General features: G+C 51.2%; 9 protein-coding genes across 9 annotated transcripts; 4 read left to right on the forward strand and 5 right to left on the reverse strand.

Moving 5' to 3' along the window:
* Window positions 1-1,143: 1,143 nt before the first annotated feature.
* On the forward strand, window positions 1,144-2,721 carry spp2 (spliceosome ATPase-activating subunit SPP2; the record flags this gene model as incomplete). The annotated part of the gene is made up of 1 exon (XM_026753343.1): window positions 1,144-2,721. One exon carries the CDS (start codon window positions 1,144-1,146, stop codon window positions 2,719-2,721), a length of 1,578 nt encoding a protein of 525 aa, XP_026598116.1.
* A 347-nt stretch (window positions 2,722-3,068) lies between these two features.
* Window positions 3,069-6,101, reverse strand: DSM5745_11328 (U3 snoRNA-associated protein UTP13; the record flags this gene model as incomplete). Its single annotated transcript, XM_026753344.1, has 3 exons — window positions 3,069-5,800; window positions 5,854-5,881; window positions 5,928-6,101. The coding sequence occupies 3 exons, from the start codon at window positions 6,099-6,101 to the stop codon at window positions 3,069-3,071; spliced, it is 2,934 nt and encodes a 977-aa protein (XP_026598117.1).
* Window positions 6,102-6,965: 864 nt separating this feature from the next.
* On the forward strand, window positions 6,966-9,246 carry DSM5745_11329 (uncharacterized protein; the record flags this gene model as incomplete). Its single annotated transcript, XM_026753345.1, has 3 exons — window positions 6,966-7,130; window positions 7,191-7,426; window positions 7,473-9,246. 3 exons carry the CDS (start codon window positions 6,966-6,968, stop codon window positions 9,244-9,246), a joined length of 2,175 nt encoding a protein of 724 aa, XP_026598118.1.
* A 192-nt stretch (window positions 9,247-9,438) lies between these two features.
* DSM5745_11330 (ubiquitin carboxyl-terminal hydrolase family protein) lies at window positions 9,439-11,347 on the reverse strand (the record flags this gene model as incomplete). Its single annotated transcript, XM_026753346.1, has 2 exons — window positions 9,439-10,607; window positions 10,669-11,347. The coding sequence occupies 2 exons, from the start codon at window positions 11,345-11,347 to the stop codon at window positions 9,439-9,441; spliced, it is 1,848 nt and encodes a 615-aa protein (XP_026598119.1).
* Window positions 11,348-11,701: 354 nt separating this feature from the next.
* Window positions 11,702-12,495, reverse strand: pre1 (proteasome core particle subunit beta 4; the record flags this gene model as incomplete). Its single annotated transcript, XM_026753347.1, has 4 exons — window positions 11,702-11,779; window positions 11,837-12,210; window positions 12,277-12,434; window positions 12,479-12,495. 4 exons carry the CDS (start codon window positions 12,493-12,495, stop codon window positions 11,702-11,704), a joined length of 627 nt encoding a protein of 208 aa, XP_026598120.1.
* Window positions 12,496-12,856: 361 nt separating this feature from the next.
* On the forward strand, window positions 12,857-14,767 carry DSM5745_11332 (ribosomal RNA-processing protein RRP9; the record flags this gene model as incomplete). Its single annotated transcript, XM_026753348.1, has 2 exons — window positions 12,857-13,228; window positions 13,280-14,767. 2 exons carry the CDS (start codon window positions 12,857-12,859, stop codon window positions 14,765-14,767), a joined length of 1,860 nt encoding a protein of 619 aa, XP_026598121.1.
* A 592-nt stretch (window positions 14,768-15,359) lies between these two features.
* Window positions 15,360-16,955, reverse strand: DSM5745_11333 (uncharacterized protein; the record flags this gene model as incomplete). The annotated part of the gene is made up of 3 exons (XM_026753349.1): window positions 15,360-16,547; window positions 16,602-16,814; window positions 16,872-16,955. 3 exons carry the CDS (start codon window positions 16,953-16,955, stop codon window positions 15,360-15,362), a joined length of 1,485 nt encoding a protein of 494 aa, XP_026598122.1.
* Window positions 16,956-19,018: 2,063 nt separating this feature from the next.
* On the reverse strand, window positions 19,019-19,519 carry DSM5745_11334 (uncharacterized protein; the record flags this gene model as incomplete). The annotated part of the gene is made up of 2 exons (XM_026753350.1): window positions 19,019-19,121; window positions 19,176-19,519. 2 exons carry the CDS (start codon window positions 19,517-19,519, stop codon window positions 19,019-19,021), a joined length of 447 nt encoding a protein of 148 aa, XP_026598123.1.
* A 2,684-nt stretch (window positions 19,520-22,203) lies between these two features.
* Window positions 22,204-25,524, forward strand: DSM5745_11335 (MDM20/NAA25 family protein; the record flags this gene model as incomplete). Its single annotated transcript, XM_026753351.1, has 8 exons — window positions 22,204-22,338; window positions 22,460-22,735; window positions 22,802-22,978; window positions 23,077-23,417; window positions 23,472-23,748; window positions 23,799-24,561; window positions 24,612-24,724; window positions 24,772-25,524. The coding sequence occupies 8 exons, from the start codon at window positions 22,204-22,206 to the stop codon at window positions 25,522-25,524; spliced, it is 2,835 nt and encodes a 944-aa protein (XP_026598124.1).
* Window positions 25,525-26,130: the final 606 nt, after the last annotated feature.

A 26,130-nucleotide genomic window follows, 5' to 3' on the forward strand; every position in this document is an offset into this window, starting at 1 on the left:
GGCTATAGTAGGGCCGGAAAGGGCACTAAGGACCATTAAAAGACCTCGAGCCCTGTGTATGTCGGAGGCCCTCTTACTGGCAAGGTGTTTCTAGTCCTTCTCTGCGTGCCTGGCCGAGTATGAACCCGACAACGCTGGCCGACTCAAAGAGATGGAGACGGACATTGACTAAGCCTAGCATTCTGATGCACACTTAACTTACCTGATTGCATGGGCTTGTTAGACCAGATCTCTGCTGGTAGTTCGGTAACCCTAATGAACAATCGCCTTTGTCCCTTAGGAGCACGATCATCGAGGAAAATGGAAAGTATGCCCGAAGACTGAGCGTTCTTTTGACCGGCTCCTTTAGCTTTCTCGCCCAATGGAATTTGTTACAACAGTACTTACTCTCTTGCTCTTGATCAGTTATTTATGTTTCGCTCCTTAGGTCATTAGATAGTTAGGGTACGGTTTCCATAGCCTAAACAATTTTGTCTTTATCACTTAATTAAAAATCCATTTTCTCAACTGGTGGCCGGTTGGCCTAATGGTAAGGCGTGGCTCTCCTAAAGCCAAGATTGCGGGTTCGAGTCCCGTATCGGTCGTTTTTTTCCCTCTTAATTTTTGTCTCCTCATCCTCTTATCGGTATGGACAGCAATTTGAAATCAGAAAACATAAGGAAGAGACTGTAGCAGTTCCTTCAACGCATTATTATTGTCAAGCGTGGCGACATCTATTCTCCCGGTTTTCTGCCACGCCCACCGCTCTCCCCCGCATCACGGCCACCAATTTGGCCTGGTCAACATGAATTAAACGCGCAAAAAAAGAGCGATGGGTGACCGGGGGACTCCTAGATACCTAAGAGCATCCTTAGAATGAAGTTGGCTTCAATCTAGCACTCATACCAACTGAGTCCTCACTCTGTTGGTTGAAAAACTGGCTGAGTATTGGCCATATCAGATACCTAACAGATTCGCCCAGGCACTAGAGCCATCTTCGAAGCTCCGCCATACGCAATTCTCTTGAGCCGCAACATCACCTAGCTAACAATACTGCGCGCATCATATTCTCCGATACGTAACGTGTATACCCGCCTCGCCTGGCTACTACCAACCACTCTTCCCTCGCATACCTCGAATAAAGAAAAACTCTGCTAGCCGACCATGTCCTCAAACACGCCGCCCGACGGCGGCAAGACCAACGGAATACCCATAAAGCCCGTCTCCCTCTCCTTGGGCTCCTCAAAAGCTGCGCCCAAAAAGCCAGCGCCCAGCGCAACGCTCGTGCGCCGCCCACACCGAAGCCTCCAACATCATGGCGACTCCGACTCCGACTCAGACGGTGGCGACAACGAACCGGCCTTTGAATCCGTCACGGGCTTCGACACACTTACAGGAAAGACGATTGGCGCTTCGACCGCGGAAGAGAAGCAGCCGTTGACGATTCCTGTGGCAAGCGGGAACAACTGGCGCGATCGGCCGGGTGTTGTGAGGAGACCGAAGAGCAAGAAAAATTTACTGCCGAAGGAGGTGCAGGCGTTGCAGGAGGCGCAGAGGAAGGGAGAAGTTCCCGGAGATGGCGATGCTGTTGGGCCCAGTATGGAGTATGGGTTGAGCTTTGCGAAGCAGTCGCAGCCGCAGGGTGAGGAGGGTGCTACGGATCAGAAGATGGAAGATGCGGCGCCCGTGGCTGCTCAGCCTGCTGAGGAAACGAAGCCGCTCACGGAGGACGAGATCGCGTTGCGGGCACTTGTGGGGGAAAGTAAAGGGGAGGTGGAGCGGAGGTCGGATCTGGTTATTGAGTCGAGGCGTGCGGGGGAGGAAGAGGATGAAGAGGAAGAGTACTACGACGGGCACAATAACGAAACGAGGTCCTTCCGGGCGGATGTTGCGGCGAGGCCCGAGCCCGCGACGCTGGACCAGTATAATGCTATTCCTGTAGAGGAGTTCGGCGCTGCCCTGCTGCGTGGTATGGGCTGGAAGGAGGGCCAAGCTGTTGGGAAGGGGAATTACGGTAGCGGGGACTCCAGCCGGGCGTCTACACCGCATGTCCCTGCTCGCCGTCCTGGGTTTCTAGGAATAGGCGCCAAGGATGTTTCCAATGGGAAATCAGAGGTTGAGTTCGGCGCCTGGGGCAAAGCAGCCATGCGCAAGGGGGCCAGGAAAGCTGGAGAGCCACCGAAGAACGGCGAAAGCAATACAGAAGGCGTTTACATGCCTGTGCTCATGCGGAACAAGAAGACCGGCGAGACGATCACGGAGGAAGAACTCTCGGTTATGGCAAAGGAAGCCAAGAAACGGGAGGATAGTGACGACTGGAAGGAGAGGAGGGATCGAAATCTCGAACGCAGTGGACGTGATAAGGACCGGCATCGGGATCGTGACCGCGATAGAGACACCCGGCGTCTAGAGTACGACGATGATGATCGGTACGAGGGTCGGCGGAATGGATCATCTCGAAGGGATCGGAGTCGCTCGACGAGTGATCGGCATTCTAGACGGCGGAGATATGAGGATGAGGATGGCGAGGGACGAGAAGATCGATATTATCGTGAACGAGATCGGGACCGCGAGCGTCGTTCAGACCGCGATAGGGACAGAGACCGAGATCGAAGGAGCCAGAAATACTATGACGATGATAGGCACAGCTCACGACACTCATCATCGAAGGAGTCTAGCAGACACAGAGATCGGGATAGGGACCGGGATAGCGATCGCGATTCTCATCGGCGAAGGAGATAGATGTTTAGCTGGCTACGTTTTTGACATATGCACTCGCCCTCTGTATAATAACGCTTGTATATCATGCAATGACCTGATAGAGAAAAGAATCCACCTTGGAACACATATACCCTGAACGGGGAGAATAATGAAAGTGTCATGTCGAGCTGCTCTCTCACACCAGGAAACAAAACTTTTCAGAGACTTCGATGTAAATGCAAATGAATATGTACTCCTCAGACAAACACCCATAGGTATATACCGTGTCAATCCAGCAAAACAAACAACAAGAACAAAAATAATGTCTAGTCGTACATGGCCTCATATGTATAATATTGCTCATTTAACCAAGCCCTTCGATCGTCATATTAAGCACCAAGCATAGCCACATCTTTCTCTTGCTCAGGCACGTCGTCAAAACCGTCAATGCCCTGTGTCGGAGCTCCAAGTGCACTAAGACCGACACCCCCATCCATCTCCCCAAGGACCCATTCGACGAGGTAACTCTCATCCTCAAGCTCTTCAATACGGCGGTAGTGTCGCTCGGTATATGAGGCCAAGGCTTGGAGAATATCCTTCATGGCAGCTGCGGCTCGTCCATCACCACCCCGCTTAGCCATGCTCGAAGAAGCAAGCTCAACGAAGATCGAGGCGGGATACGACCGGAAGAGAGCGAAGAGGATCCGCTGTGCGACTTTAGATTGGCGCGCATTGGTGTTCCAGTCTCGGAGACGGAGGAGGAGGGCGTAGAGGTTTGCGAGGTCAAGAGTTTGGAGGACCTCGTCAATAGACGGGTTGCCGGTGAGACTGTTTGCGCGAACTTCACTCGGGATGTCGCTGTTGTGAGGATCGTCGGCGGCATCAATGGCGGTGTTGAAGAGGGAGAGAAGGCGCCCGGGGTGGTTGAGCTGGAGGGCGAGAGTAATGGCTTCGCGGTAGGCGCCTGCGACGATATAGTTCTGCAGTTGCTGGTCTTGTTCGACGCGGGCGGAGTTTGCATTGACGGCGGCGGTGTATGTTGCGGATGTCGTGTCGGTCCAGAAGGTGACTGTTGAGTCTGCGGAGCCGGAGGCGATGGCGTAGGGGGAGGTGGATTTGGAGGTAGAGGAGGACTTGGCGTTGTCGCGAGCTCCGGATGGTGTAGGGCTGGCCAATGCCCAGACTCGATCGGTGTGGTTGTCGAGAGTTGTTTCGAGTTCACCTGTGTAGGGGGACCAGACCTTTACCAGTCCATCTGCGGCGGCGGATGCGATAAGGGGCCGGAGTTGAACAGAGTTGGTGTTCGCGGGAGCTGCGTCTTCGTCGTCATCGTCCTCGGTTTTACTGGACATATCAGGTGGTGGAAGCCAAAGCACCTTGAGTACGCTGTTTGTGTGGCCTTCAAACGTAAGGAGACAGCTGTAGTCGGACAAGCTCCAGAGCTTCACTGTTTTGTCACCTGAGCCCGTCACAATCATACCCCTATTAGTGCTGCTTTTGGCATCTGCACTGAGAATTGGAGTGCCCTTGGGAGAGAAACGTGCTGACCAAACACCTCTCTTGTGCCCGCGTAAGACACCCACGACGGATCCGTCGTCGGCAGACCAAATTTTCACGGTTCGGTCTTGTGAGGCCGAAGCAAAGAGTGCTGATGATGGACTTACGTCCAGAGCGTTGATGTCCTTGTCGTGGGCCTTGCGAGTAAAAAGCGCTTTTGGTGTGTGAGGACTGTCGACATCGGCAGCACCCAGCTTCCCGGTGTTCCACCGCTTAACTGTACGATCCTGGGAACCTGTTACGACAAATGGAGGTGGGTGATTTACTGGATCCCTGTATGCTGGTGTATCAGGAGGAGGCGAGTCTCGTGGGAAACTGATGGCTCCTAGAGACTCTGCATGACCTGTGAGAAGCGCGAAGCATGTATATGATGAACCATCCGGGTCGAGGCGCCATAAACGTGCCGTGTTATCCTTTGCACCTGTAGCAAGCCAATGGCCGGACCAGTCTACATCAATACAGATGATGATGTCGTCATGGCCATCCAGGTGAGCGACATCAGCACCAAAGTAGTCCTGCTTTTCTGTTGTTGGCTTATACTCGGATGCACCAACAGAGACAATCCGAATGCTCTCAGTGTTGGTTGCCAGAGCAAGCATAGAGCGGTCAGGACCGACGTAGGCGAGATCGATGATATCGTCATCGTTTCCTGAGATGCGCCTCACAATCGGTAGCGGATCAATCTTAGACCCAGGCTTGAGGTCGGATAGAGGATCCAGGGAGTGCAGCCTCAAGGTTTGGTCCGCATGTACCGTCATAGCGAAAGGCATCCCCGGAGTATAGTGGATCGCGATCACAGCCTCAAATTCAGGCGCAGCTTCCTGGTCTCCCGTGACCTCTCCTCCTCTGTTACAATCCCAAACACGCAACCGTCCATTCTCTCCTCCAACCAAGCATAGTCCGCTTTCAGCAACAAATGTGGCTGCCTCGGCGGTCTCTAGAACAGGGATGATCCTCCGGGTTTTGAATGTTCGCATATCCCACACAATGACGGTCTTATCTCGGCCGGCGGACAGTAGGGCGTTCTCCGTTAACGAGTATGAAAGGCTGCGCACAACTGAGACGTGAGAGTCAAGCGATGCGATGGATTTCTTTTTATTCAAGTCCCACACGCGCACTTTGCCCTCTTCACTACCAGAGGCCAGTCGGAAGGCACCAGTGGTTGAAGCGGGATCTATGTCCATCATCTCATCGTCTTCATTGTCGCCTGCACCTGCAGCCTTGCGTTTCGACTTCTTCTTCGAGGATGATTTCCCGTCGTTCTCTGCGGTTGGCGGTTGGAAGAAACATAAAGCCGTAATCACGCCGCCGTGGCCGTGGAAACTGTGTGTGATAAAACCGCCTCGAATATCCCAGACTTTGATTGAGCCATCCGCAGCTCCGGTCGCAAGCAGGGTACTGGTTGGGTCTGTTGCGGTCGTTACAACTGGCGCCGTGTGGGGTTTCAGGCTTCGAACGAGCTTGGTCTCAAGGGTAGAAGTGGTGTCATCGCGAGGGGAGAGAGAGTATATGCGCATTGACATAGATCGGGAGCAGAGAATAACGTGCGAGGCCGATGGGGTGACTGGACTCGTTAGTGCATTGGTTACGGCAGGTATAGAAGTGCAAGAGACGAACTGGCTAAGCTGGTAATGACCTCTCCATCCTAACCCGAGTTAGCAGCGTAAACATCCAAGTAGACGAAGACCTACCCCTTCAAGCGTAGCGAGCTGGTCGCCGGTTTCGAGGTCAACGACGAGCGCATCTTCATTAACGCAGGCGACCAGTAGGCGGCCACTGGCATCGAGTGCGGTGCTTCCTCCGGTATAGATGGGACGAAGCGTTCGAGACGCCTCGAAGGTCGTCTTGACGACGGCTTTGGACATGGCTGAGAGTTCTGAGAGAATTAGGATACTGAACAGTCTATCGCGCCATTTCAGTCTCCCAGAAACCGCTAAATAAGTATAACCAAGAGATCAATTCGTCTTCAGACTCGTCACTCGGAAACTTTTCGATCACTTTTTTTGAGGCAGAGTTTGGTGCGTTTGTTTTGTTTGAAAAACTGTCAAACAGCGGTCCAGATTGTCTGGTCTGTGCACAGTGCGCCAGGTACGTAGTAGACGCCGTAGCCGCAGCCGCCTGATATGATGATCTCAGCCATCTACACAGGGACAGTCATTCTTTGCATCCATCAAGGTTGTATTATCACATCGTCCCAATCATTCAGCTTTGGGACACGATGATTGCGAGCACGTAACTTGCGTACGATGGGACGACGCGCATACTTGAATCGACTGGCTTTGGTATGCTCTCCGCTTTCATTTACCTATCCCAGATATTGCTTTTCTGTTTCCTGTACATCGACAAGTGCTGCAAGTTAGCTGTTTCTAGGTCTGTACTGCCCAGCCAATGGACTATATGGACTGTCCAACAATGCCTGTGTCGTACTTAAAGTTTCAAGTCTTCTTACCCTTCCATGCTATAATGCATGGCCATTAAATATTTTTAAAGCTTGACATGCGCTTTGTGGTCTTTAATTAACCAGGTTAAAGGGCCGGTCTCCTTATGAACCCCCAGAGCCTGCTCCTGGGAATTTAGGAGAACACGCAACCTCTACACACCGGAGGATATCGCCTCTCTATGCGGACAGCTATGTCCAGCACTATGACGAGAGAGGCCACCCGGTCAATCCGGAGTCTAAGTCCTTTGGACGAGACCTAAGAAGAGCCAAGAATGACATTCTTTCGACAATGGGAATTGTCGTCAGCGAGGATGCAAATCGCGGCCGCAACGAACAGCAGAAGATCAATGCGATTGTGGCTGAGAATGACTACGGGTTGGTCATGGTGACACTGGACCAGATCTCTGTCTTTCTGGGCTCGTGGTGGACGACATCACTTACTGGTCGGATACAGGTAATGCTGCTTGCTATCATGTCGAATAGATGCGCTTGGGCTAATCATACAATCATCCAGACATTCAAAAGCTACGCCCATGTTCCTATCACAGAAATTATAAACCAAGAACGTGCTTCTCTTGGTGCTCTCGGCTTTTATTTTGCTGGGATCCCTGCATGGGCCATGTCAACATGTTTGTCTATCTGCCGCCATCACCCCTTGGAGCGCTTGATTTCCACAATCCAGAACTTCTTCCCGAATGATGACACAGGCTCAAAGCTTGTGAGAGCTTCCTTTACTATTCTGCATTCTGCGTATGTAGCCCGGGTCTTTATACGCGCCAAGTCTAATCGATTACAGAGCCCGAGGAGCACTCCTCGTCCTCGCAATGCAGACTTACATGTACTCTCTACTCCAGTCTCTCCATCTAATCCCTCCTACCTCCATGCCGAGTATTGGCCACTTTATGCCTTTCGGCGAATTCACCTCCATGCTTCTTCCGAGCTTTCCTCCAGACCTCTCATTCAACTCTCTGCTCGCCTTTGTCTTGAACATTATGAAAACACCTTCTCTCTTTTACATTTATGTCTATCTGCGGCCTGTGATCGAAGTCCGTCTCTACAGACTGATTCGCAGACGGTTACCGAAACCTACTATGACAGATGATCTTTCCATCAAAGTGGCCCTCGACAACGATCTCATTGATTGGATGGTGCCCACTCTGGGGCGCCGAGCTGTAGAGGAAACACAACGCAGCAGACTTTCTTTGATGGAAGACTTGTCTTATGAGCTGGATACTCTTTGGCAATGGCTGTCTTCAAGGTTTACTTTCAGCTCACGGCGGGCTTCTCTAGCCCAAGAGGCAGAACACCAAGATCACCCCGAACCTCCCCAGCCACAAGGTCATTCGTCTTATCGAGCCCTAGATCCAGAGGAACAGCACCGAAGACTGAGAAGCGCGCAGTGGCATCCTGCCGACCAGTCCATGTCTACCAACGGGTTCGATGCACATTCCAATGGTGGTCGGAGTGAGATATCAAACGAAGAAAATCAGACCCCTGACGCGGATAATATGGACCTTTTGAGACGCGCAAGGAATCTTACTCTTTCTACCCGCACGTCATCCCCGGGCCCAGACGCTCACCAACACGAGGCTGCCACGCTGAACAGAAGCCGAAGGCAATCACGCTCAGAGACACTTCTCTCTCGTACTCCATCTCCTACATCCTCGCAGTCATCACCCCGGGTCCGCGCACAGTTGATTCAAGATTCAGATGTCATCGCCATGCAATTGGAGCTGGAAAGCCGTCGTTCCCATCAGTGGAATGACACCACTGGCAACCAGGCGGACCTTCAGAATGTTGCTGCCGGACCGGCGGGCCGTCCCCCAATATCCGATCTGCTTGACACAATTGTATCTCAGCAAGACGGCCACGTAACGACAATACTCAATTCCCAGGCTCCTAATAATGATGGTCTCCAAGGTGTTATAACCGCTGTGACATCCTCCAATCTTGGGGAACCGATGACAGCCCTAACCCCTGGCCACCAACCAAATGGCATACCGACAGACCGAAACGCAACTGATTCTTCCATAGAACCAACAACCTCGGATCCGATGAATATCCTCCCTGACGTTGTAGAAGAACCACCACTCGACGACGCCAGCAACCACTTACCGAATCAAATTGACGAAGGCGCCGACTCCGAAATCATCCCACACATGGCCGATCCCAGCGTCCACCAGAACTCAACAACCGGAACTGTAACAACAACGACATCCAGCCCTTCCCACAGGGTAACCATCCTCTCCTCCTTTCCCGTGGACTCTCTAGCCTCCCATCTAGCGGCCATGATCACCACGGCTCTCTTCGCACCCCTCGAGTCATTCTACCTTCGATCACTGGCAAAATCATACTTTGCTTCCAAAGGAGCGCCAGCCATTCTCCGATCCGATGTTTACCCCCTCGGAGTATGGGGCGGCGGGCGCTCTAGCTCTAATACATTGGCTTATATGAGTAAACTGGCTCTTATGATGGGACTCCAGGCCGCAGTGAATGCTTCCGTTTGGGGTATCATATCGGGGGCTGCGATTCGGATCGGGAGGAAATGGTGCGGATGGGGTACGCTGTAGATCAAATTGACATGTAATAATGCACATAATCTAATAATTTCACCTTGTGTTACCTTGTGTCCTGAAGGCTTAAGGTAACTACATGTATTATTGATTTGGATATAGGACGAGTACTCTCGGATTGACAGCATCAATGCTCATATTATTTATACATGAAAACACCTTCCAGACTGTCTAACTCCAAGATTTCGCTCATTTCGAAGCGGCCTTCCCCTTATCCATACCAGGAACCCTCCTCCGCTCCCAAACCATAAGATACCCTTCTTTCGTGAAGAGCGTCTCGCTCTCTGCGCGTTTCACAAACAAATCCTGGATCTCTAACCACTCCGGCCCCCGTTGTTCGCCGCTATGCTGCTCATTTTGGACACGGGTGTTCTCGGCCGCCATGGCCTTATCATGCAGCTGCACAAGCCACGAGACCTTCTCGGTGCCTGCACCGGCGCCGCTGGACGAGGCGCCGCCGCCTGAGGCTGCATTGACGCCCTTCTCAGCGGCATCCTCTGTCCCGCCGGGTGCGGTGATTGTGGGGTCGAGGATAATGTTTGCTACGAGGTCGTAGAGGATTGGTTCGCCGGGAGGCCAGATCTCCGGGTTGGGTTCTACGTAGGGCGACATGTCGAGCGAGCGCGGGGATGGGAAAGTGACGATTGTCGGGTTGCGCTCGGAGACGAATCTATTTTTGCTGAAGCGCTTGATGTGGAACATGAGGTAGGGAGGAAGTGGATGGAGGAGACGGTGGCGGAGACGGTGGGCGAGCTTCTCGGAGGCGGTGATGCCATTGTACTTGTTGAGGAGGGTGGTCAGGGGGACTTGAGGGATAATGGATTCCCTGTTTGCGGATTGGAAGAGAGGTGTTGGAGGCAGGTCGAGGGTGAGGATGAGGAAGGGTGTTGTTTGACTGTTGATGGTGCCAGATTCTGTGAAGACCAGGCGAGCGTTCTGCGTGTCTGAGTGCGCTGTGATGGCTTGGCTTTCGATCCGGAGGCGGCCTTGGAACGCGGCGTGGACGACACTAGTTGCTTTTTTTGATGGTTTCCGGGAGCCACCAAGCGCGAGGTGTAGATTGTTTAGGAACCAGGATAGGAATTCCACTGGGTCAGACTGTTGGGTGAGGGTGAATCGCTTGGAGGACCGCAGAGCAATCTCTTGCAATAGTTCGTGAGGGGATACGTGGGACCGGAAGGCTTTGGGGTTCCAAAGCTTCCGCACGAGTGTACCAAAGCGCAGGACTAGTTGAGGTGTACCAGGCTGTGGGAAGTCGTGGAGAAGAAAGTAGTTGCGAATCGGAAGGACATGAGCGAGGGCCTGGGCAACGACGTTCAGGTAGTCGTTTGCCTTGATATTGTTCATACCAACAAAACCTAGAGATACCCCAGTTAGAATGACACCTAAGAGATGTATAAAAGCGGGAATGGGGTATACCTGGACGATAGCGTTTCCCCGACAGGTCGAAAGCATCGGTGACCTCCTTGTCTAGCTTCGCAACCTCATCCTTGGTGTAGTACGGATCGACCACGTATTTGATATCATCCAAGCTCTTGTTCTTGACTTCATAGCCCTCTGGTAAGACGTAGACCTTCTTCGTTCCCATGTTGACAAAGACATGGTGTGAAACCTCTAGGGCATGGAAGTAGGCGTGGGATTTGGGACCTCTGCCCTGGAAGTACTTGCCACACACAAGACAAGCGTAGACGTTGATATTCGACAAGCTGACCGAGCACAATTTTTCGAAGTCAAAGTCCAGGATCTGGCGATTGATCGTATCGAGGTAGAGGTCGCTGTATCCTTCCATCGGAGCGCTCTGGCGTTGAGGGGCCACAATCGCAGGTCGGTCGTCGTCCACTTCGTCGTCCTCTTCCTCCTCGCCTACTTGCGCGGCTTCTTGAAGTTCCTCTCCCTCTTGATCTGCGGCTGCAAGGATGTCATTTCCGTTGCGTTCATCGTTCTCCATCTCTTGTCCTGGAGCTCGGCGCAATGGTAGTGCTCCGTGACGCGGGTCATCTTCCGGCAGGTTGTCGTCTTCCACGCGGGCCTTCTTAGAGGCCGGAGAGCCAGCCGCAGCCTCTTGCTCCAGCGACAACTCTGCCTGTCTTTTGGACATCATGACTTGTTGGGGAAATGGCGAAACGAAAACTGTAGAGCTGCCAACGTTCTGGAAATCCTCGCGGCGGAAGAAGAATGTATGCAAACATGGCAAACAGAGCTCGACTTGCATCATTGCTCGCCAGCGGAGCAGCGGAGCAGAGCTCGCATTGACTTTCAAGACCAAACGGACTTTAAGATATAGTTACTCAGCTTTGAGGCTCATGTCGTGTCATTTCATTTATTGTCTACCTAGCAGCCATTGTCGGCTGGAAGACTACACTAGAGTCAAATGCAAGCGATCATCTCAGAAATCCCAAAGCCCATGATATCGGAAACTAATCCGAAAAGGATAAAATGCTTGTATGATACATTAAGCACTCTTGACAATTCGGTTATTATCGAATTCTACCTCCCTCACGCCATCTTTAGTCACCACCTTGACCAAAACCTACAAATCGTTAGCAATCCCATGTGACATATAGACCGGGACAAATTAACAACGTACCCCCTTGTAGTCAATCGGCAGCCGACGCTTCAACTCATCTGTGCACATCTCTAACAGTTTCATGCCCTGCTCCAGGGTAATGTCGGGATGGTGGTGCTTGTCAAGCGTTGATAGACAGTAGTACTGAGCATAGCCGTGAGCGGCATATGGGACTCGGGCCAACGAGGCGAGGTAGTCGATCCAGTATAGGTGTGGTTTCTGAGAGATAGGGTCTACTCCGCCGAGAAGAAGGTTCACTGTGTAGGGGTTTCGCGATCGCAGGCTGCGGGCCAGCTCTCCTCGAACGAAGTTAGCGACGGCGTTTGGGGACAGCTCGGTATCGTTTCGCATTGTGTATAGCTGGACATTGGCTTGAACGTATTCGGCGAATTGTACTGCGACGGGAAGCTCGAATTAGTTCTGTGACGTTGAAGCTCCGGCATAAATAAGCGCGAACGAACCCGTGTCTCCCGCCTCCCCAGAGAAAGCGACAAGGGTGTGCTCGTTTAGTTGCTTCGTCTTATCATCTTCGGCTTTGAGAATGGTGGGACCTCTCATAGCAGCCTTTGAAGCTGCCAGAATGACGAAGTCTTTGCCTGTGATACCAAGTAGAACCTCCCTATGACAGTGTCGGTCAGCATGGCTGGCACTAGCTATGTGGACGAGATGGGCACATACATGGTGACGATGTGAGTCTCGAGCTTTCGATAGCTGGTGCGGTAATTCGAGCAAAGATAGCAGTCTTAGTTGGAGGGAGATAAAAAAGCAGAATGAATGGATTGTCGTTTACTACTCTCTATCTCTGGCCGCGCGGAGCTTGACTGCCTGGACCTAGCTGTTGCTTTCCCGCAGCAGGCGGAGCTGTAGCGCTGACTCAGCCCAGCCTACGTATCACACCGCCTGCACGGACCACGGGCAGAAAAAAAAGTTCGAAAATGAACGGACGTCGGAAACTCAATGACCGAGTAGAACCGACGGAGTCAACTGTCTCAATTGGAGAACGCCCGTACAGGTCAATCTTCATTCGGTGCATTATTCTCGATGTCGTCGTTTTTCACCTTGCCGGCTTCTCAGAGGAAGCGCAAGAGGGAGGACCGCGCTGGAGCCCCCGCCTCAAAGAAACGGGGCGTCGATGCGGATGGAGTTGCGCGCAACAACAGTGGGAAAAAAACGAGAGAACGGGACGAATCAATCTCCGGAAGCGACTTAGATGAGGATGCGGAGAGTGTGGCGTCAGTAGCTTCAGAAGAGGAAAGTGGTTCGGAGTCGGATGAAGGGGAAACGGCGGCGGACCGAAGACTGAAATTGGCGGAGCGATATTTGGACAATGTTCGAGATGAGGTGGACTATTACGGTTTTGATGCTGCAGAGATTGACAGGGACTTGATTGCAGAGCGACTAAAGGAGGATGTGGTACGTGCGAAAGCACCCTACGACTCGATCTAGCATTGACCATATCATCAGGACGAATTCAAAGGGCGAGTATATCGTCAAATTGCCTCCGACTTGGCTTTTCCGGCCGCTTCACATGCATTTTTCCGAGCAGATACACAAACTACAACGTCAATTGCCATACACGCACCATATGTCTACACAGTTTCCAAGGACCGGACTTTGATCAAGTGGGAACTTGCAACGCCCGGCGCGGCAGCCGCAACATCTGAAGCAAAGGGAACATCAAAACGACCTCCCAGGCCACAGCGGAAGAAGCCGAAACAAGTGCGGTTTACACGGGGCCTACAGAAGGTTGCCGAGAGCGCAGAGGAGCAAGGCCACACCAAAAATATTTTGTCAGTGGCAGTATCCCCATCAGGGAAGTTTGTTGCTACCGGAGGAGAGGACAACAAGCTCATCATCTGGGATGCCGCTACCCTGACGCCCGTACAAACATTTTCCCAACATCGCGACTCCGTCAGCGGGCTGGCTTTTGCTCGCCATATCTCCACAATGAGCTCAGGCGAGCAACTGTTCTCCGGATCCTTCGATCGAACAATCAAGACCTGGTCTATCAGCACAGCTGGTCATGCCTACGTTGAGACATTGTTCGGTCATCAAGATAACGTCGCCTCAGTGGCCGCCATGACGATCGACCAGTGTATCAGTGTCGGAGCCCGCGATCGCACCGCCAGACTGTGGAAGGTAGTTGAAGAATCCCAGCTGATCTTCCGCGGCGGCTCGTCCAAAGACACTTACAAAGAGCATAACATCGACTGTATTGCCCCCTTACCACCTACTCACTTTGTCACTGGCTCCGACAACGGCGCTATCTCCTTATGGTCCGTCCACAAAAAGAAACCCCTCTACACCATACCCCACGCTCACGGCCTCGACCCGGTTCCCCCGGTAGAGGCAATTTCTCCCGAAGTTGATCGGGAAACCGCCGAATCGAACGCACGCTTCCTGAAGCCCACGCCTCGCTGGATCACAGCTCTAACCACCGTCCCGGGCACAGACATCGTCCTAAGCGGTAGCTGGGACGGCTGGATCCGTGCATGGAAGATCTCAGACGACAAGAGGACGATTCAACCTCTAGGCACTGTTGGCGGAGGCACCCTCTCCCCCGCGGACGCACCTGATACCCCTTCCAAGCAACTAGAGCAGAGTCTTGCATCTGCCAACCCATCCCATCGACAGAGCCTAAACACACTGCCCGAATCCGAGACCGAGCCACTCGTAAAGGGCGTAGTCAACGGCATCGCCGTCTTTGAGCGGCGCGCAGAAACCGCAAAGCCGGGGCAAATCCCCTCCGAGTCTAAATCAAAGTCATCAAAATCCGCCTCCGAAGCGCGCGGTCTTTGTATCGCCGTTGCAATTGGCAAAGAGCATCGCCTCGGACGCTGGAAATGTTACGGGAATAGCTACCACAAGGGGTCTACACCGGAAGGCCGAAATGGTGCTATGCTTCTTGAGGTTCCATTCTATGCTGATAGACTTGGTCAACAGGAGGAATGAACGGAGCCTTCGTGATCGACCTGTTGTACTCTTTATCATTCTACAGATGATTGTATTTATACTATTCCCAGCGGCATTTTAGCATTTTTGGAAAAGCAACTGCTATTTTATGATTCATCTTTGCCCTACTTGGATGATATGGTTTCCTACTGGGTTTAAGCTTAGTACAAATCGAAGATAGTGAGGATGTTAGTGGCCTTCAGTTAGTGAGGGTATTCGCTGAAAGGCTCGGCTATAAATGGGATTGCTTGAGATATCAAGTTATCATTGGCTAGCTATATCCACCTACTAGGTAGTTCCAGGGCACTACCTCTGTAAGGATAGACTGCTGCCATCTTGTTCCCTGCGGTAAGGATTTTTTGTCAATAGAAGTCACCAGAAATTTCCAGAATCGTTCTATAACATATGCAGGAATGAAAAAGCCATGAATGAGGCTCGCTTAAAAGGTATTTCCCCGGCGCCCGAAAACTCCAACAAACATTAGGTCATAAAAGTGAAAGATCTGCCCACAATTCCATGGTCAATAGCGCAAGAAACCGTATGTGCCGGTAATTGATCACGAATACGGAAATTAGAGAAAAAAAAGGTCATATCAAAGTACAGCCGGTCGAGCTCTTGCCCGTCTCACGGAAGGTCCAACTGGCCCTTCGTCCGAGTCATCATCTAGAGAGATAGCACCAGTAGCGGACGAGCCCACTGTTGGAGGCTGAGTTCGAGTACAGGCAGTGGTAGCGGTTGCACCATTAGCGCGAAGGGGAGAAGAGCTTGATAATAGGCTATACGTCGGTATGCGTCTGTTCCCGGTCACGGCAGGTCGAATGGGCTCCTCATCATCGTCATCATCATCATCATCGTCGTCGTCGTCCTCATTGTCGTCGTCGTCCTCCTCCTCATCGTCAGGGTCCTCATCGTCCAGCGAGTCCTCGTCTTCGTCGTCCTCATCGCTTGTTGAGCTTGCGTCTTCATCTGGCACCTCGTATGGATATGGATGGGTTGGGCTATGCCTCGAGGCGGGCGCGGGCGACGAGTCAAGTATGGTGTGCAAAACCGTCCCACCATGTTCGGGACCTCCAACCACGGTCGATCGATCCGAGTCCGAAGCATAGTCGTCAAGCTGCTCTCCATCATCGATAAAGGAGTCCATATCCTCGTCTTCTTCTTCGTCCATCTCGTCCTCATCGTCGCCGCCGTGGGGCGAATCATACGAATCGAAATCTGAATGACCGTGGTAATGTTCGTAGAATGCACGACGCATTGCACCAGGACCATGCATTTCATCAGGACCATACCCAGGGTGAAAGCGGAATATGGGTTGAAAAGCCCGGATGCCGGGGAACTGCGCTGGTGTTATTTCATCATCATACCACTCAGTTGCATCGAAGCCTGGCGCTTCCCCAAACCCATCCTCTATATCATCATCTACCTCTCCATAAGGATCATCCGTCATTTCAGAGTTCTCCTCCGAGTCACTTCTGGTATCGGACATCGAATCGTCTTCATGACGGTATCCGCAGTTCAAGCAGTCATCCTCCTCCAATTCATATGCACAGTGTGGACAGCGAACAACGCCATCTTCAATGTCGTAGATGGGTTGAGCAGGTCGGTGCCGCGTCTGATTGAATATGCCCCGAAAAATACCCCCTTCTTTCGGATCTTTATTTTTCTTATCCGCTTCTAACCTCTCGGCTTCTTCGGTTTGATGTGCTATGTGTTGATCGGTTGTTTCTCCCTTATCTAAAAGCTCTGCGCGGCTAGTGAACAACTGGACAACTGCACGGATCTAAGTTTGCGATTAGACCACGTCTGAAGATAAGCAAGCTATAGGACGGCCTACCAAATATGCAGGCGCTGGCTGCGATTTTACTGGGGCTCGACAATCAGGGCAAGTTTTGTTGTTCTTGCCTTCAGCAAACCATGAGGTCAGGCAGCCGTAGCAAAAAGTGTGTCCACAGGCAATGGTGAAAGGCTCGTAGAGTGGTCGGATGCAAATGCCGCATTGTAAAAGGCCGCGAATGTCATCAACATGACCTTGTAGTGTGTTGAAAAGCTGGTCACATAACATCGCGATTAGTATAACTTCAGTAAATCCACCAAAGCAACTCACCCCTGAGATATCCTGCGGCGCGGCAGCCTTTGTTCCGCTAAGGCCCTTGCCCAAAGCGGCTGTCGGAGGGGTGTGCCTCGACATTGTCCGCAAAGATTACTCCCACGGATATGAAGCGAAAGTGAGATTCGGATCGAGAGGTCCCTTCCCGGTGTTTCAAGGGAGTTTTGAATGCTTGCTAGAGGCCAGCAAAATGGACGATCGACGTACGGTAGTTGTTCAGGTAATTGAGGGAAGCACAGGCATAAGTTATAACGCGGGAGGATGAATCGCGGCTGAGCGATATACGGGAGTCTCTGGGACAGGAAATTTCGAAGAACAGCGGGGCGAGGATTCTGGAGTTGAGGGAGCGATACAAGGGGCCTCAAGCGTAGGGACTCGAGGATTCAGCAAGGAGGGCTATGATAACCGACCAGCGGTTTGCGAGCATGACTTTTTCTGTCGGGGATTGAGAGCAGCGCGCAGGAACCAAACCGATCAAACACGCGTGGTTGACAAAGCAATCATCGCCACTAGACTGGACCCTCACATGTCATGATGTTCCTGATCCTCATCTTCCCCCACACTGGTGTAAACGCTCAACTTATCTCAACTTTTGACTTACCATGAACCGTGAAGCGTCACCTATTCTTCTTGAGTATAGTCGGATCATGGCCGGGCTTACTCTAAATGTAGCAGCTGAAAGTCCCGACGTCGTCAATCGCCATATCCGTGTAGAATGGTGGATGCTCCTACTAACAGTCAATCTTCAGTTACAAGCAAGCAAGCCTGACCTCGCTGTTGTCTTCGCATACCGAACGCTTGCTATAGCTGTGACCGTGGCGGGCAGCGACCTCGCTTCAGACCCGCACTTCTTTCGCTGCTTGTCCCCATTTGCCTCAAGCCGATAGCCATAACGCTGGAAATGGAGACTGACCTCGTTCACCTGCAGGAAACTCACACGTCCTGTAGGGCTACATGATGCCGGTTCTCCCTTGTATGGCTTCTCAATGTTGGGCAGGTCCGCTGGTCTTCTTGGCCATATGCATCTTCCTGCTACTCAGTCAACTTATTTTGTTATGTTACTGATCCGAGTTCAAGCGTGCCGGCTGTTGAACGCAACTGAGAGCTGCATCTTGCTTGATTAGCATTCTATCAGTTTCGGGTCAGCGATATTTCATCACAACAAATACAGATCTCCACAGTAACTCGAAACTGGCGCTTTCAAGCAGATACCAAAGGTGGGGGGAAATAGATCAACGTTTCCAAAGCAACAAGCGCTCAAAGCATCAAAAAGGCAGACTGTCAACCTAATATCAAGTCATCACGTATATCCGAGCCAGCAGAAACCTCAACTATCGTGATATATCGTGTGTACTAAGTTGTGGCCAGAATGCCCATCAAAAAAATACCGGACACGATCATGCCACTGCGACTCGGCTTCTTTTGTTGATCTCTCCAGTTTGAGTTCGAAGTGGCTATCATCTACCCTGCCTGAAACTACTTTGCCGTCCTCGACTATCTCCTTGTTCATATTCTCCGGGAATTCGATTTTATCTTCGAATAAATTGCTTCGAATGATGCGTGTCGAATGGTCGCGGGCCCGGGGGCCCGCTGCTGATCCCGCATCAGTCTATTGGCGTGTCGAAAACGATCTTGAAGCATGTCGAAGCGGTACTCAAAGAACTATAACTTTAAGTATAATTCCCCAAGCTCCGAGATGCGCCGAACCATGGTAAGGATTGTGTCGTCTTTGATTAGCGAAGAACGTGGTCGGAACGAGGTCATCATAATAGTGATTTTTTCGGTTTCTCCCAGCCGCGAAGAGCTCGGTGCTCAATGTAGCGACCCTGAAGGATTACGGTTTAACCCTACAAGCGTGAGCATGCACCAGCGTATAACGAGTTCTGATCCTTACCATCTGAGGGCCACGGACTTTGACCACCTCACCATCTGCGTTCCTAAAAGCGGTCTCGCCTCCTATCATGTCTGTACAGTCCGAAAGCACGGTCACACACACTAAAGGGTAACTGTCCGTATACTAATCAATAATCGGTCTTCCCAAGCGCAGCTTGACGCCCCTTCGTTGGCTGCTCGGCTTGTCATCTCCATCACTTCATCGAGTGCCATGTTTATTTCTTCGCTGTAGACAGCGAGGTTGACATGCCCTATTTCAAAGTCCATGGCGGGAACGAACCCGCCCCTGCGAGCTTGGGAATGATCGCAAGAGTCTCAGACTTCTTCCAAGCGTCGCCTACGACTGGTGCGCAGCTGTTGAATCCGAGTCAGTCCATTGTGATGCTGGAAGTTGGAGGGATAACTCACTCTGCTGCGTATCCCCTGAGTTGACCCTGGGCAGGCTCGCTTGAGTACTTCCATTTGGAGAAGACCTCATTTGCTGAGGACTTCTTCCTCGTTTGCTGAATGGCCTCGGAAGAGGACCACGGGAAGGGTTCAAATACTTCTACTGGGGATATCCCACGGCTTTGTGAATAGCCAAATTCTTCCATATTGTGCACTCTGGCAGACGTGGTGTGGCTCAAATGCTTGGACGGCTCGAACAAGACTGTGTCTACTGTTCTCGAGGTGGTCATATCCTTCATCTTCAGACCGGCGTGTACTATTGAGTCGGGTAGAGTTGCTGAGGTAAGTGTTCCTACGGTAGCCATTGTCTATACCACTACCGACGAGCAGTCCCTAACTAAGTATTGAGCCTGAGGATAAAGCTGTGACATATCTTTGATGTCCTCTTGTTGGTCTGGTATGTTCTATATCTGTCTTTTTTTTTATGTTATAAAATCGGCGCTTCGTCTCTTACTACTAGTCGGTCATCAAGGGCACACAATGTAACAAGAACATCGAGCTTCTGAACCCACAATATCAGAATACCTTTTCCTGTCATAAATGGATACCCTTAAGCCAGTAGTGCGCGATATGGTACCATAATCACAGCAATAAATAGTATGTAAAACCGATTACAACCAGCGCCAAGAATGCTGTAGGTATGTGTCTGCATTTAGATCTCCGTGCCAAGACTCCGCCGGCGATCTGTTCTCCAATCTTTTCCGACCCTAGTATCTAGACCTAGACCAACATCCATCCATCGGCTATCTAGGCTTGTAATCTTTGTCTACGACAAACACCCATTATCATCGCTGGCATATTGCTTTTGAGAGCCTTCTATAGCTTTCACCTGCAGATACCGGATCTTACCCACTATGGCCTCCCACCCGGAGCAGCAGGCGTCCTCTTCGGCGGACGTCTCTTCCAATTCCTGGGGGAAAGTGGAGCGAAAGTTCACCAAGTGCGTTGGCCCTCTATATTATCTTATTAATGTGACCTCTTGATTCGCATCCACTGTGAAATTCCTGAAACAAGTTGTCACTGTTTCATGGCCAGGAATGTCCAAACAAGACCAGTCACACCCAGTTTCCCCCAGGGCTGTTCGGTTTGCCGTTGCCTCATTAGGCTGACTTGATCTGCTGTCTTCCAGCAAATCGGCTAGCGAATACTATGATCCCTGTCAGGACTTTGCGGACCGAAGTCTCAAGTGCATGAAACGAAACCCTGATGATAAGGAAATGTGCCACGACTACTTCCAGTACGTGTTTCCCTGCGCTGCCTTAACCTTATCCGGCCCAATACCCTCGCTGTCTACTCTACTTGACCCATGTGGATGTAGCTCTAAACCCTGTGAACCCCGAGATCTACACTTAGTTCGTTGGCTTGATCTCACTGACACTCAACCTTAGAGCATATCGTGATTGCAAGAAGCAATGGGTAAGTACAACTACCGTACCCTGCTACCCATCTTTTGGTTTCAGGATACATTGATCACAGTTTTCAAAGTGACTTCATTTCACGATGTCTCCAGCCTCTCTGTCTGCATTCATAAGGAGCTGACAAGTCGGCAGTTAACGCAGAAGAAGCTCGGTTTGGCTCCAACCAAACAGTGAAGCAGATGACGACCCTACTCGTCCCTTAACCTGCGTGGTGAAAGCGCCGCTGTTGCGAACCTCAGTCTATATCCGCCATAGCAAGGCTGTTGGGTCTTTGGGCAGCACCCCGAGCTGTCCACATCCAAAAGGTTCGCGTTGCAGGCTTCTGGCTACTGCGAAATCACGGGTTGAAATAACGGGCCCCTGGACGTCCTGCAGGATGCTCGTACTCAAGGTCATCGGACAGAGCATTGGCGCTTGAACACCGAGATTCTTTTGGCCGCAACGAACTACTTCCATTCCTGGTATTCTGGCTTTATCCTCGCAATTCGGTTAGCTACATTGTACGACAAGTGTTTCCTCACATCTTCCTGGGCTCATTTGAGCTATTGCTGCCTTTGGATGTATTTTCCTTGCTCCGCTGGCCTTGATGCTTGCCCGTGGGCTGTATGTATTACTGTATATATATAATATCTCCTCTCAACACCAATGGCTTCCCTTTTTTCCTTTTGTTGGAGTATAAACGGGCCTATAGCCAATTGGCTTTTACAGCCTAGCGTATATGCTAACAAGTTATGAGCCCGGAGTGGTCTTTATGGACTTGGAGTCCGTTTGCATACAAACACGGATGCTTTATAGATCAGACTCTTGACCAATCCTTACCTGTGTGCCTTTATCCATAAAACCTAGCCTAGTCTAACAATCCTAAATACCATAAGAGGACTAGTGCAAGGTAAAACATCTACCAAGGGTAAAACAGAGCTATATAAGCCGACTTTCCAGGGGGTGTGTTGGAGTATAAGGACGGGCCTATAGCCAATTGGTTTTTATGGCCTAGGGGTAGACCTATGCTAACACCTTTTTGTGGATTTGTATGCCGCATGAGGATTGACATGTCGAAGCCGGATATTTTGTTTTCGGCTCCCATCCGACTCGTGGTTGCTAACGGCCAAACTATAGATTGACCGTGGGCTTTGATACCTCATCGGCATCGATGAGATAACAGACGTAGATCCATCATCATTTGGACCAACTCGCAGCAAGACGCAGACGGTGGTTAGGCTTTACTCAAAAGTTCCATCGAGTCTGACAGCATAAGCATTCCGACCTTCAAAGCAAAAAAGGAAAAGGTTCTCTATCTCATACATTTTCTCTCCTTTTGCACCTGGCTCTGGGATTTATACCAATGTCCCTGTCATCACCGCCTTCCGCAAGTGACTTCCCCGCCCACTTTAAACCGCCAGAATGAAGAGAAATATTCCCCCCTCGTCATCCTTTGATTACCTTCCCCGCACAACGTGTGCTGTGCTTGAGTGCGCAGCATACGATCCTTTCTTACCATTTCTCTCTCACCGACGTTCGTTAACCCGATCAGAGATCAAATATCTGTATTTTGAACATTAAAACCTTCCACAATGTCGACCAATGATGTCGTGTTTCAGCGGCGGAATAAGCAGATTGAAGATGCCATTGACGGGCAGAATCTGAAGCAGGCGCTGCAGCTGATCGAGAAGAGAATTAAAAAGGGAGAGGACACACCATTCTTGAGGGTACGTTCTTTTGATCGTTCAATGTGAACTGTACTGCCGGTTTGCCTTACTGCTTCCTTAAAAGAACATATCATCCCTTGACCCGTTTCATGCTATTCGGACTCGCTGACATTCTGGATAGTCATGGAGGGCGCATGTCCTCTTCCGACACGCCGACGAAGCCCACCGCCAGCGGGGTATCGCGGAGACCCTCCAGCTCTGCAAAGGGGACCCGGCGGTGACAGACCTCGACACCTTGGACATGTTGTATGAGACGCTTCAGAAGATTGGCGGACATGAGGAGACTATGAGAAGTATATGGGAGAGGGCAGCGAAAGCCAAACCGCAGGTTCGAGATATACAGACGAGGTGGTTCGATTTTGCTTTCGAAAGTGACGACTGGAAGTCAGCGCAGAAGGTGCGTGTGCTTCGATTCTTCGATGCTCGGTAAAAGGTCGCAGACTAAAGCCCTCCGATTTCACAGGCTGCCATGTCCCTGCAGAATAACTTCCCAAAGAAGCGAAAGTACTATATTCGGGCCATCTTCCTCTGCTATCTCCTCGCAGTCGACGAAGCAAGCTCCGAAATGGACCGGAAACTCTTCGGGACCCTTGCCTATCGCATGGTATCTAAAGCTGCTGAAAGCGTCCCGTCCGATCCGGTATGTTGTGCCCGTTCAGTGTTCTTCCTGCCACCCTCGTCCCCTACTTTTCGTGACTCTTTCGAGCCAGAATGGTAATATTTATGCCCAAAATATAGAAGGAATTACTGAGCCCTCCTAGAGCTATCCAAACAGCCGAGGAGCTATTGTTACTTGTTAAGATCTTTGAATCTCAAGGAAAACATGCCGAAATTGTCAAAATCTTGGATAGTAACAACCTTGGCATCAAGTCCAGGATTGTTCAGAACGACTGGTCTTTCGTTGGCGTCAAGCTCACCAGTTTAGAAAAGGCTGAGTTGTGGTCTGAGGGCTTGTCATACGCCAAGGAACTTCTCGCTATCCCCTCCACTGAAGAACAGAAGAAGGCTATTCAAGAGCGCGACGACTGGGCCGTGTGGCATTTGCTTGTCACCGCCACCCAGAAGTTAGACAACGCCGAGTATGTTCTGACTGTGACGTCCCATCGAGGATGATGTTGACTGACGCCCTCTAGGACGACGTCTGAGACGCAAAGTCTCATTTCTAACTTCATTGCCGCTCAGCCCAAGTCAAGAAACGCGCAATTGGCGCGCCTCGACTTGACACATTCCAGCTTCCAGTCCGGAGCGTTGAAACAGGAAAACTTGCTGTCTGATTGTCAGGCTTACTTTGACCACAGCAAAAATAAACTTTACTGCTTCGGTGACCTTTTGGGTTATCTCCCCTCTTTGGATAAAGAATCTATCACGACTTTCGTAGAATATGCGTCGGGAGCTTCCGTACAGAATGAGGTGTGTGACCAGCAATCGGCGGTTGAGTACTCTTGCTAACCGCTCATAAGGCCACTGGCCCATTCAAAGGGGTTGCCGTGATCAACGCGCTCAAGTTGGAATATTGCTTCCTTTTCTCTTCCTTTGCTTCAAGTGTGTCGAGAGAGAAAGTGGAAGAGTTTGTCTCGCGCTGCTTGAAAGAGTATCGCGACACTGAGCGTCCTGGCCGAAGCTCTGCCCCGTCTACCATTGAAAGTCAACCGAGTGATGACCTATGCATTCTCGCAGCGATGTGCTTGCTTCGCTTCAGCGGCAACTGGGTGTCGAGTAAACAGGAAGAAGTCCCTGACATTATGCTCATTCGCGCAGCGGCGATTTTGGAGCGTCTGATCGTCGATTCCCCGCACAACTACCAAGCGTTGCTACTTCTTGTGCGACTATATCTCCGATTGGGCGCAGGCTCTCTCGCATTGAAAACGTTCAGCAAGCTTTCGGTCAAGCAAATGCAGTTCGAGACAGTTGCTCATAATCTCTTTACGCGTCTTGCGACCATCCATCCCCACTCAGCACCGCCGATTGACGGCGCAGAATACAAGGATTTTAACCCTCAATCAGCCTTCGTACAGGCTATGATATTCTATCTAAGTGCAAACGCCACGTCGGCCAGGCACCGCTCGAATGGCTTGGAATACGGCAGCTTTGTGAACGTCGAGGGAACCATCGAGCTTCAAAGGCGACTTAGACAAAGTATATGTCGCAGGATGTGGGCGCTAGAAGTCAAACGGGTGCAAAGATTGGCTGGCGGAGAACCTGTTGGACGTTACGACGAGATAGGTTTGTACCACTCAACTAGGATCATGAGCTACCCGCTAACCACTATGTAGCGAGAGATCCTTCACCGTTAGTTGACCAGCGTACGTTCGATGCTTTTATGAACTGCGAGGCTCCTGGTCAAGCCACTTTCGAGCAACTGATGCGCGTAGGCCCTCTGCCTCAAGTACGTTATCTTCCCACAGTATATGACATGACTACTAACGGATTTAGGATCGATGGGTGAGGTCAGCTCAGATGACAGATAGACTTTCGGGATTGCTTAAGGACATGGCGGCTCAAAAGCCAATTTCAGAAGTGCCTGAGATCCCTGCGCTTGACGGTCTCACAGGGACTAGCGTGGAGTCTGAAATGACACTTTCGGAGATCGAGTGTACAAACACTAATTTCAACCTGCTGAGATTGGCTGTGTACCTTAGCGGTTCAAAGTCTGTCACGTCTGAGCAAATCGACGAGAGTCTTAGCCAGGTGGAAGGATGGTTGAACTCCAAGTTAGAGGCTCTAAGCATAGGTGGGAACAGTGTCTCCCCAATCATGTCAGAGACAGCCATTTGCTTGAAGGCGGATGCTCCATATGCTCCGACCTGGCGATTCTTCCATGCTGTTGTAAGCATTCTTGACTCTGTCAAGGCGTTGGTTTCTCTGTGCACCACTGCATCGAAGAAAGCTCCCAAGGGCGCCAAGTTACCCAAGGATCGAGTTGAAACGTTACTTGATCTAGGGCGGAAGGTACACCAGGGTGTCCAGGCGAACATCCGCGCGCTCAAGAAGCAGGTTTCTGAGTCAGGGAAGCTTGGCTCGTTGATTGACCTGGTCGTCACTGGCAGTGGCACTGGTGAAGATGGCGCCCAGCTTCGCAGTGAGTTGGAGAAAGTGCTCGATACGTCTACCCTGGAACTCTTCTGCGGCGAATTGATGGAAAGCTGGGACGAGGCTCTTGGCGGAGTGTTGGCTGTGCGGATGTGATCTGCTTTACTGGCATATAGATATATCTACTTGAGAAATATAGAGATGTCGTCTTCCGTCTGCTAGTTGATCTGCTGAAACTATCCAGATTCTGGGGCCGGCTAGGTACATACCACGCCGCCAACTCTCTTTATTTCAACTCCACTCTCTACGGATGCACTCCTCCGTATACCCCTGCTTCGGATTGAGGCACAACGGCATCGCGATAATAAACTGTCCGACAGAAATTGTTTGTGTCCCACCTCACACCAATGTCACCCAGCTCACGAGGTTGGGAGATCATGACCGAATGACCGATGTTCGAGAATCGACGGGAATGCCGTTCCGCTGCAAGCAAGGGATCTCCACGAAATGAATACCGACGTTTCGTGTGGCTAGTTCGGTTTCCCCTCGATTTTTCAACTATCTCTGAAATCTCTCGCCCCCTTACTTACTCGCCGTCCGGCGGCTATGCTGCGTCCACTGCAGGAAAAGATCCTCCGAGCACCTGGACCTATGTCTTGACCAGGGAGGGGTTACACTGCAGTTCGCGCACCCCTCGATGTCTAATCAGGACGGAAAGCTGCAATCCCCTCCCTGACATGAAGTGATCCCTCTCGGCGGACT

This window comes from Aspergillus mulundensis (genome assembly GCF_003369625.1).
Source record: "Aspergillus mulundensis strain DSM 5745 chromosome Unknown scaffold_24, whole genome shotgun sequence".
Lineage (NCBI taxonomy): Eukaryota > Fungi > Ascomycota > Eurotiomycetes > Eurotiales > Aspergillaceae > Aspergillus > Aspergillus mulundensis.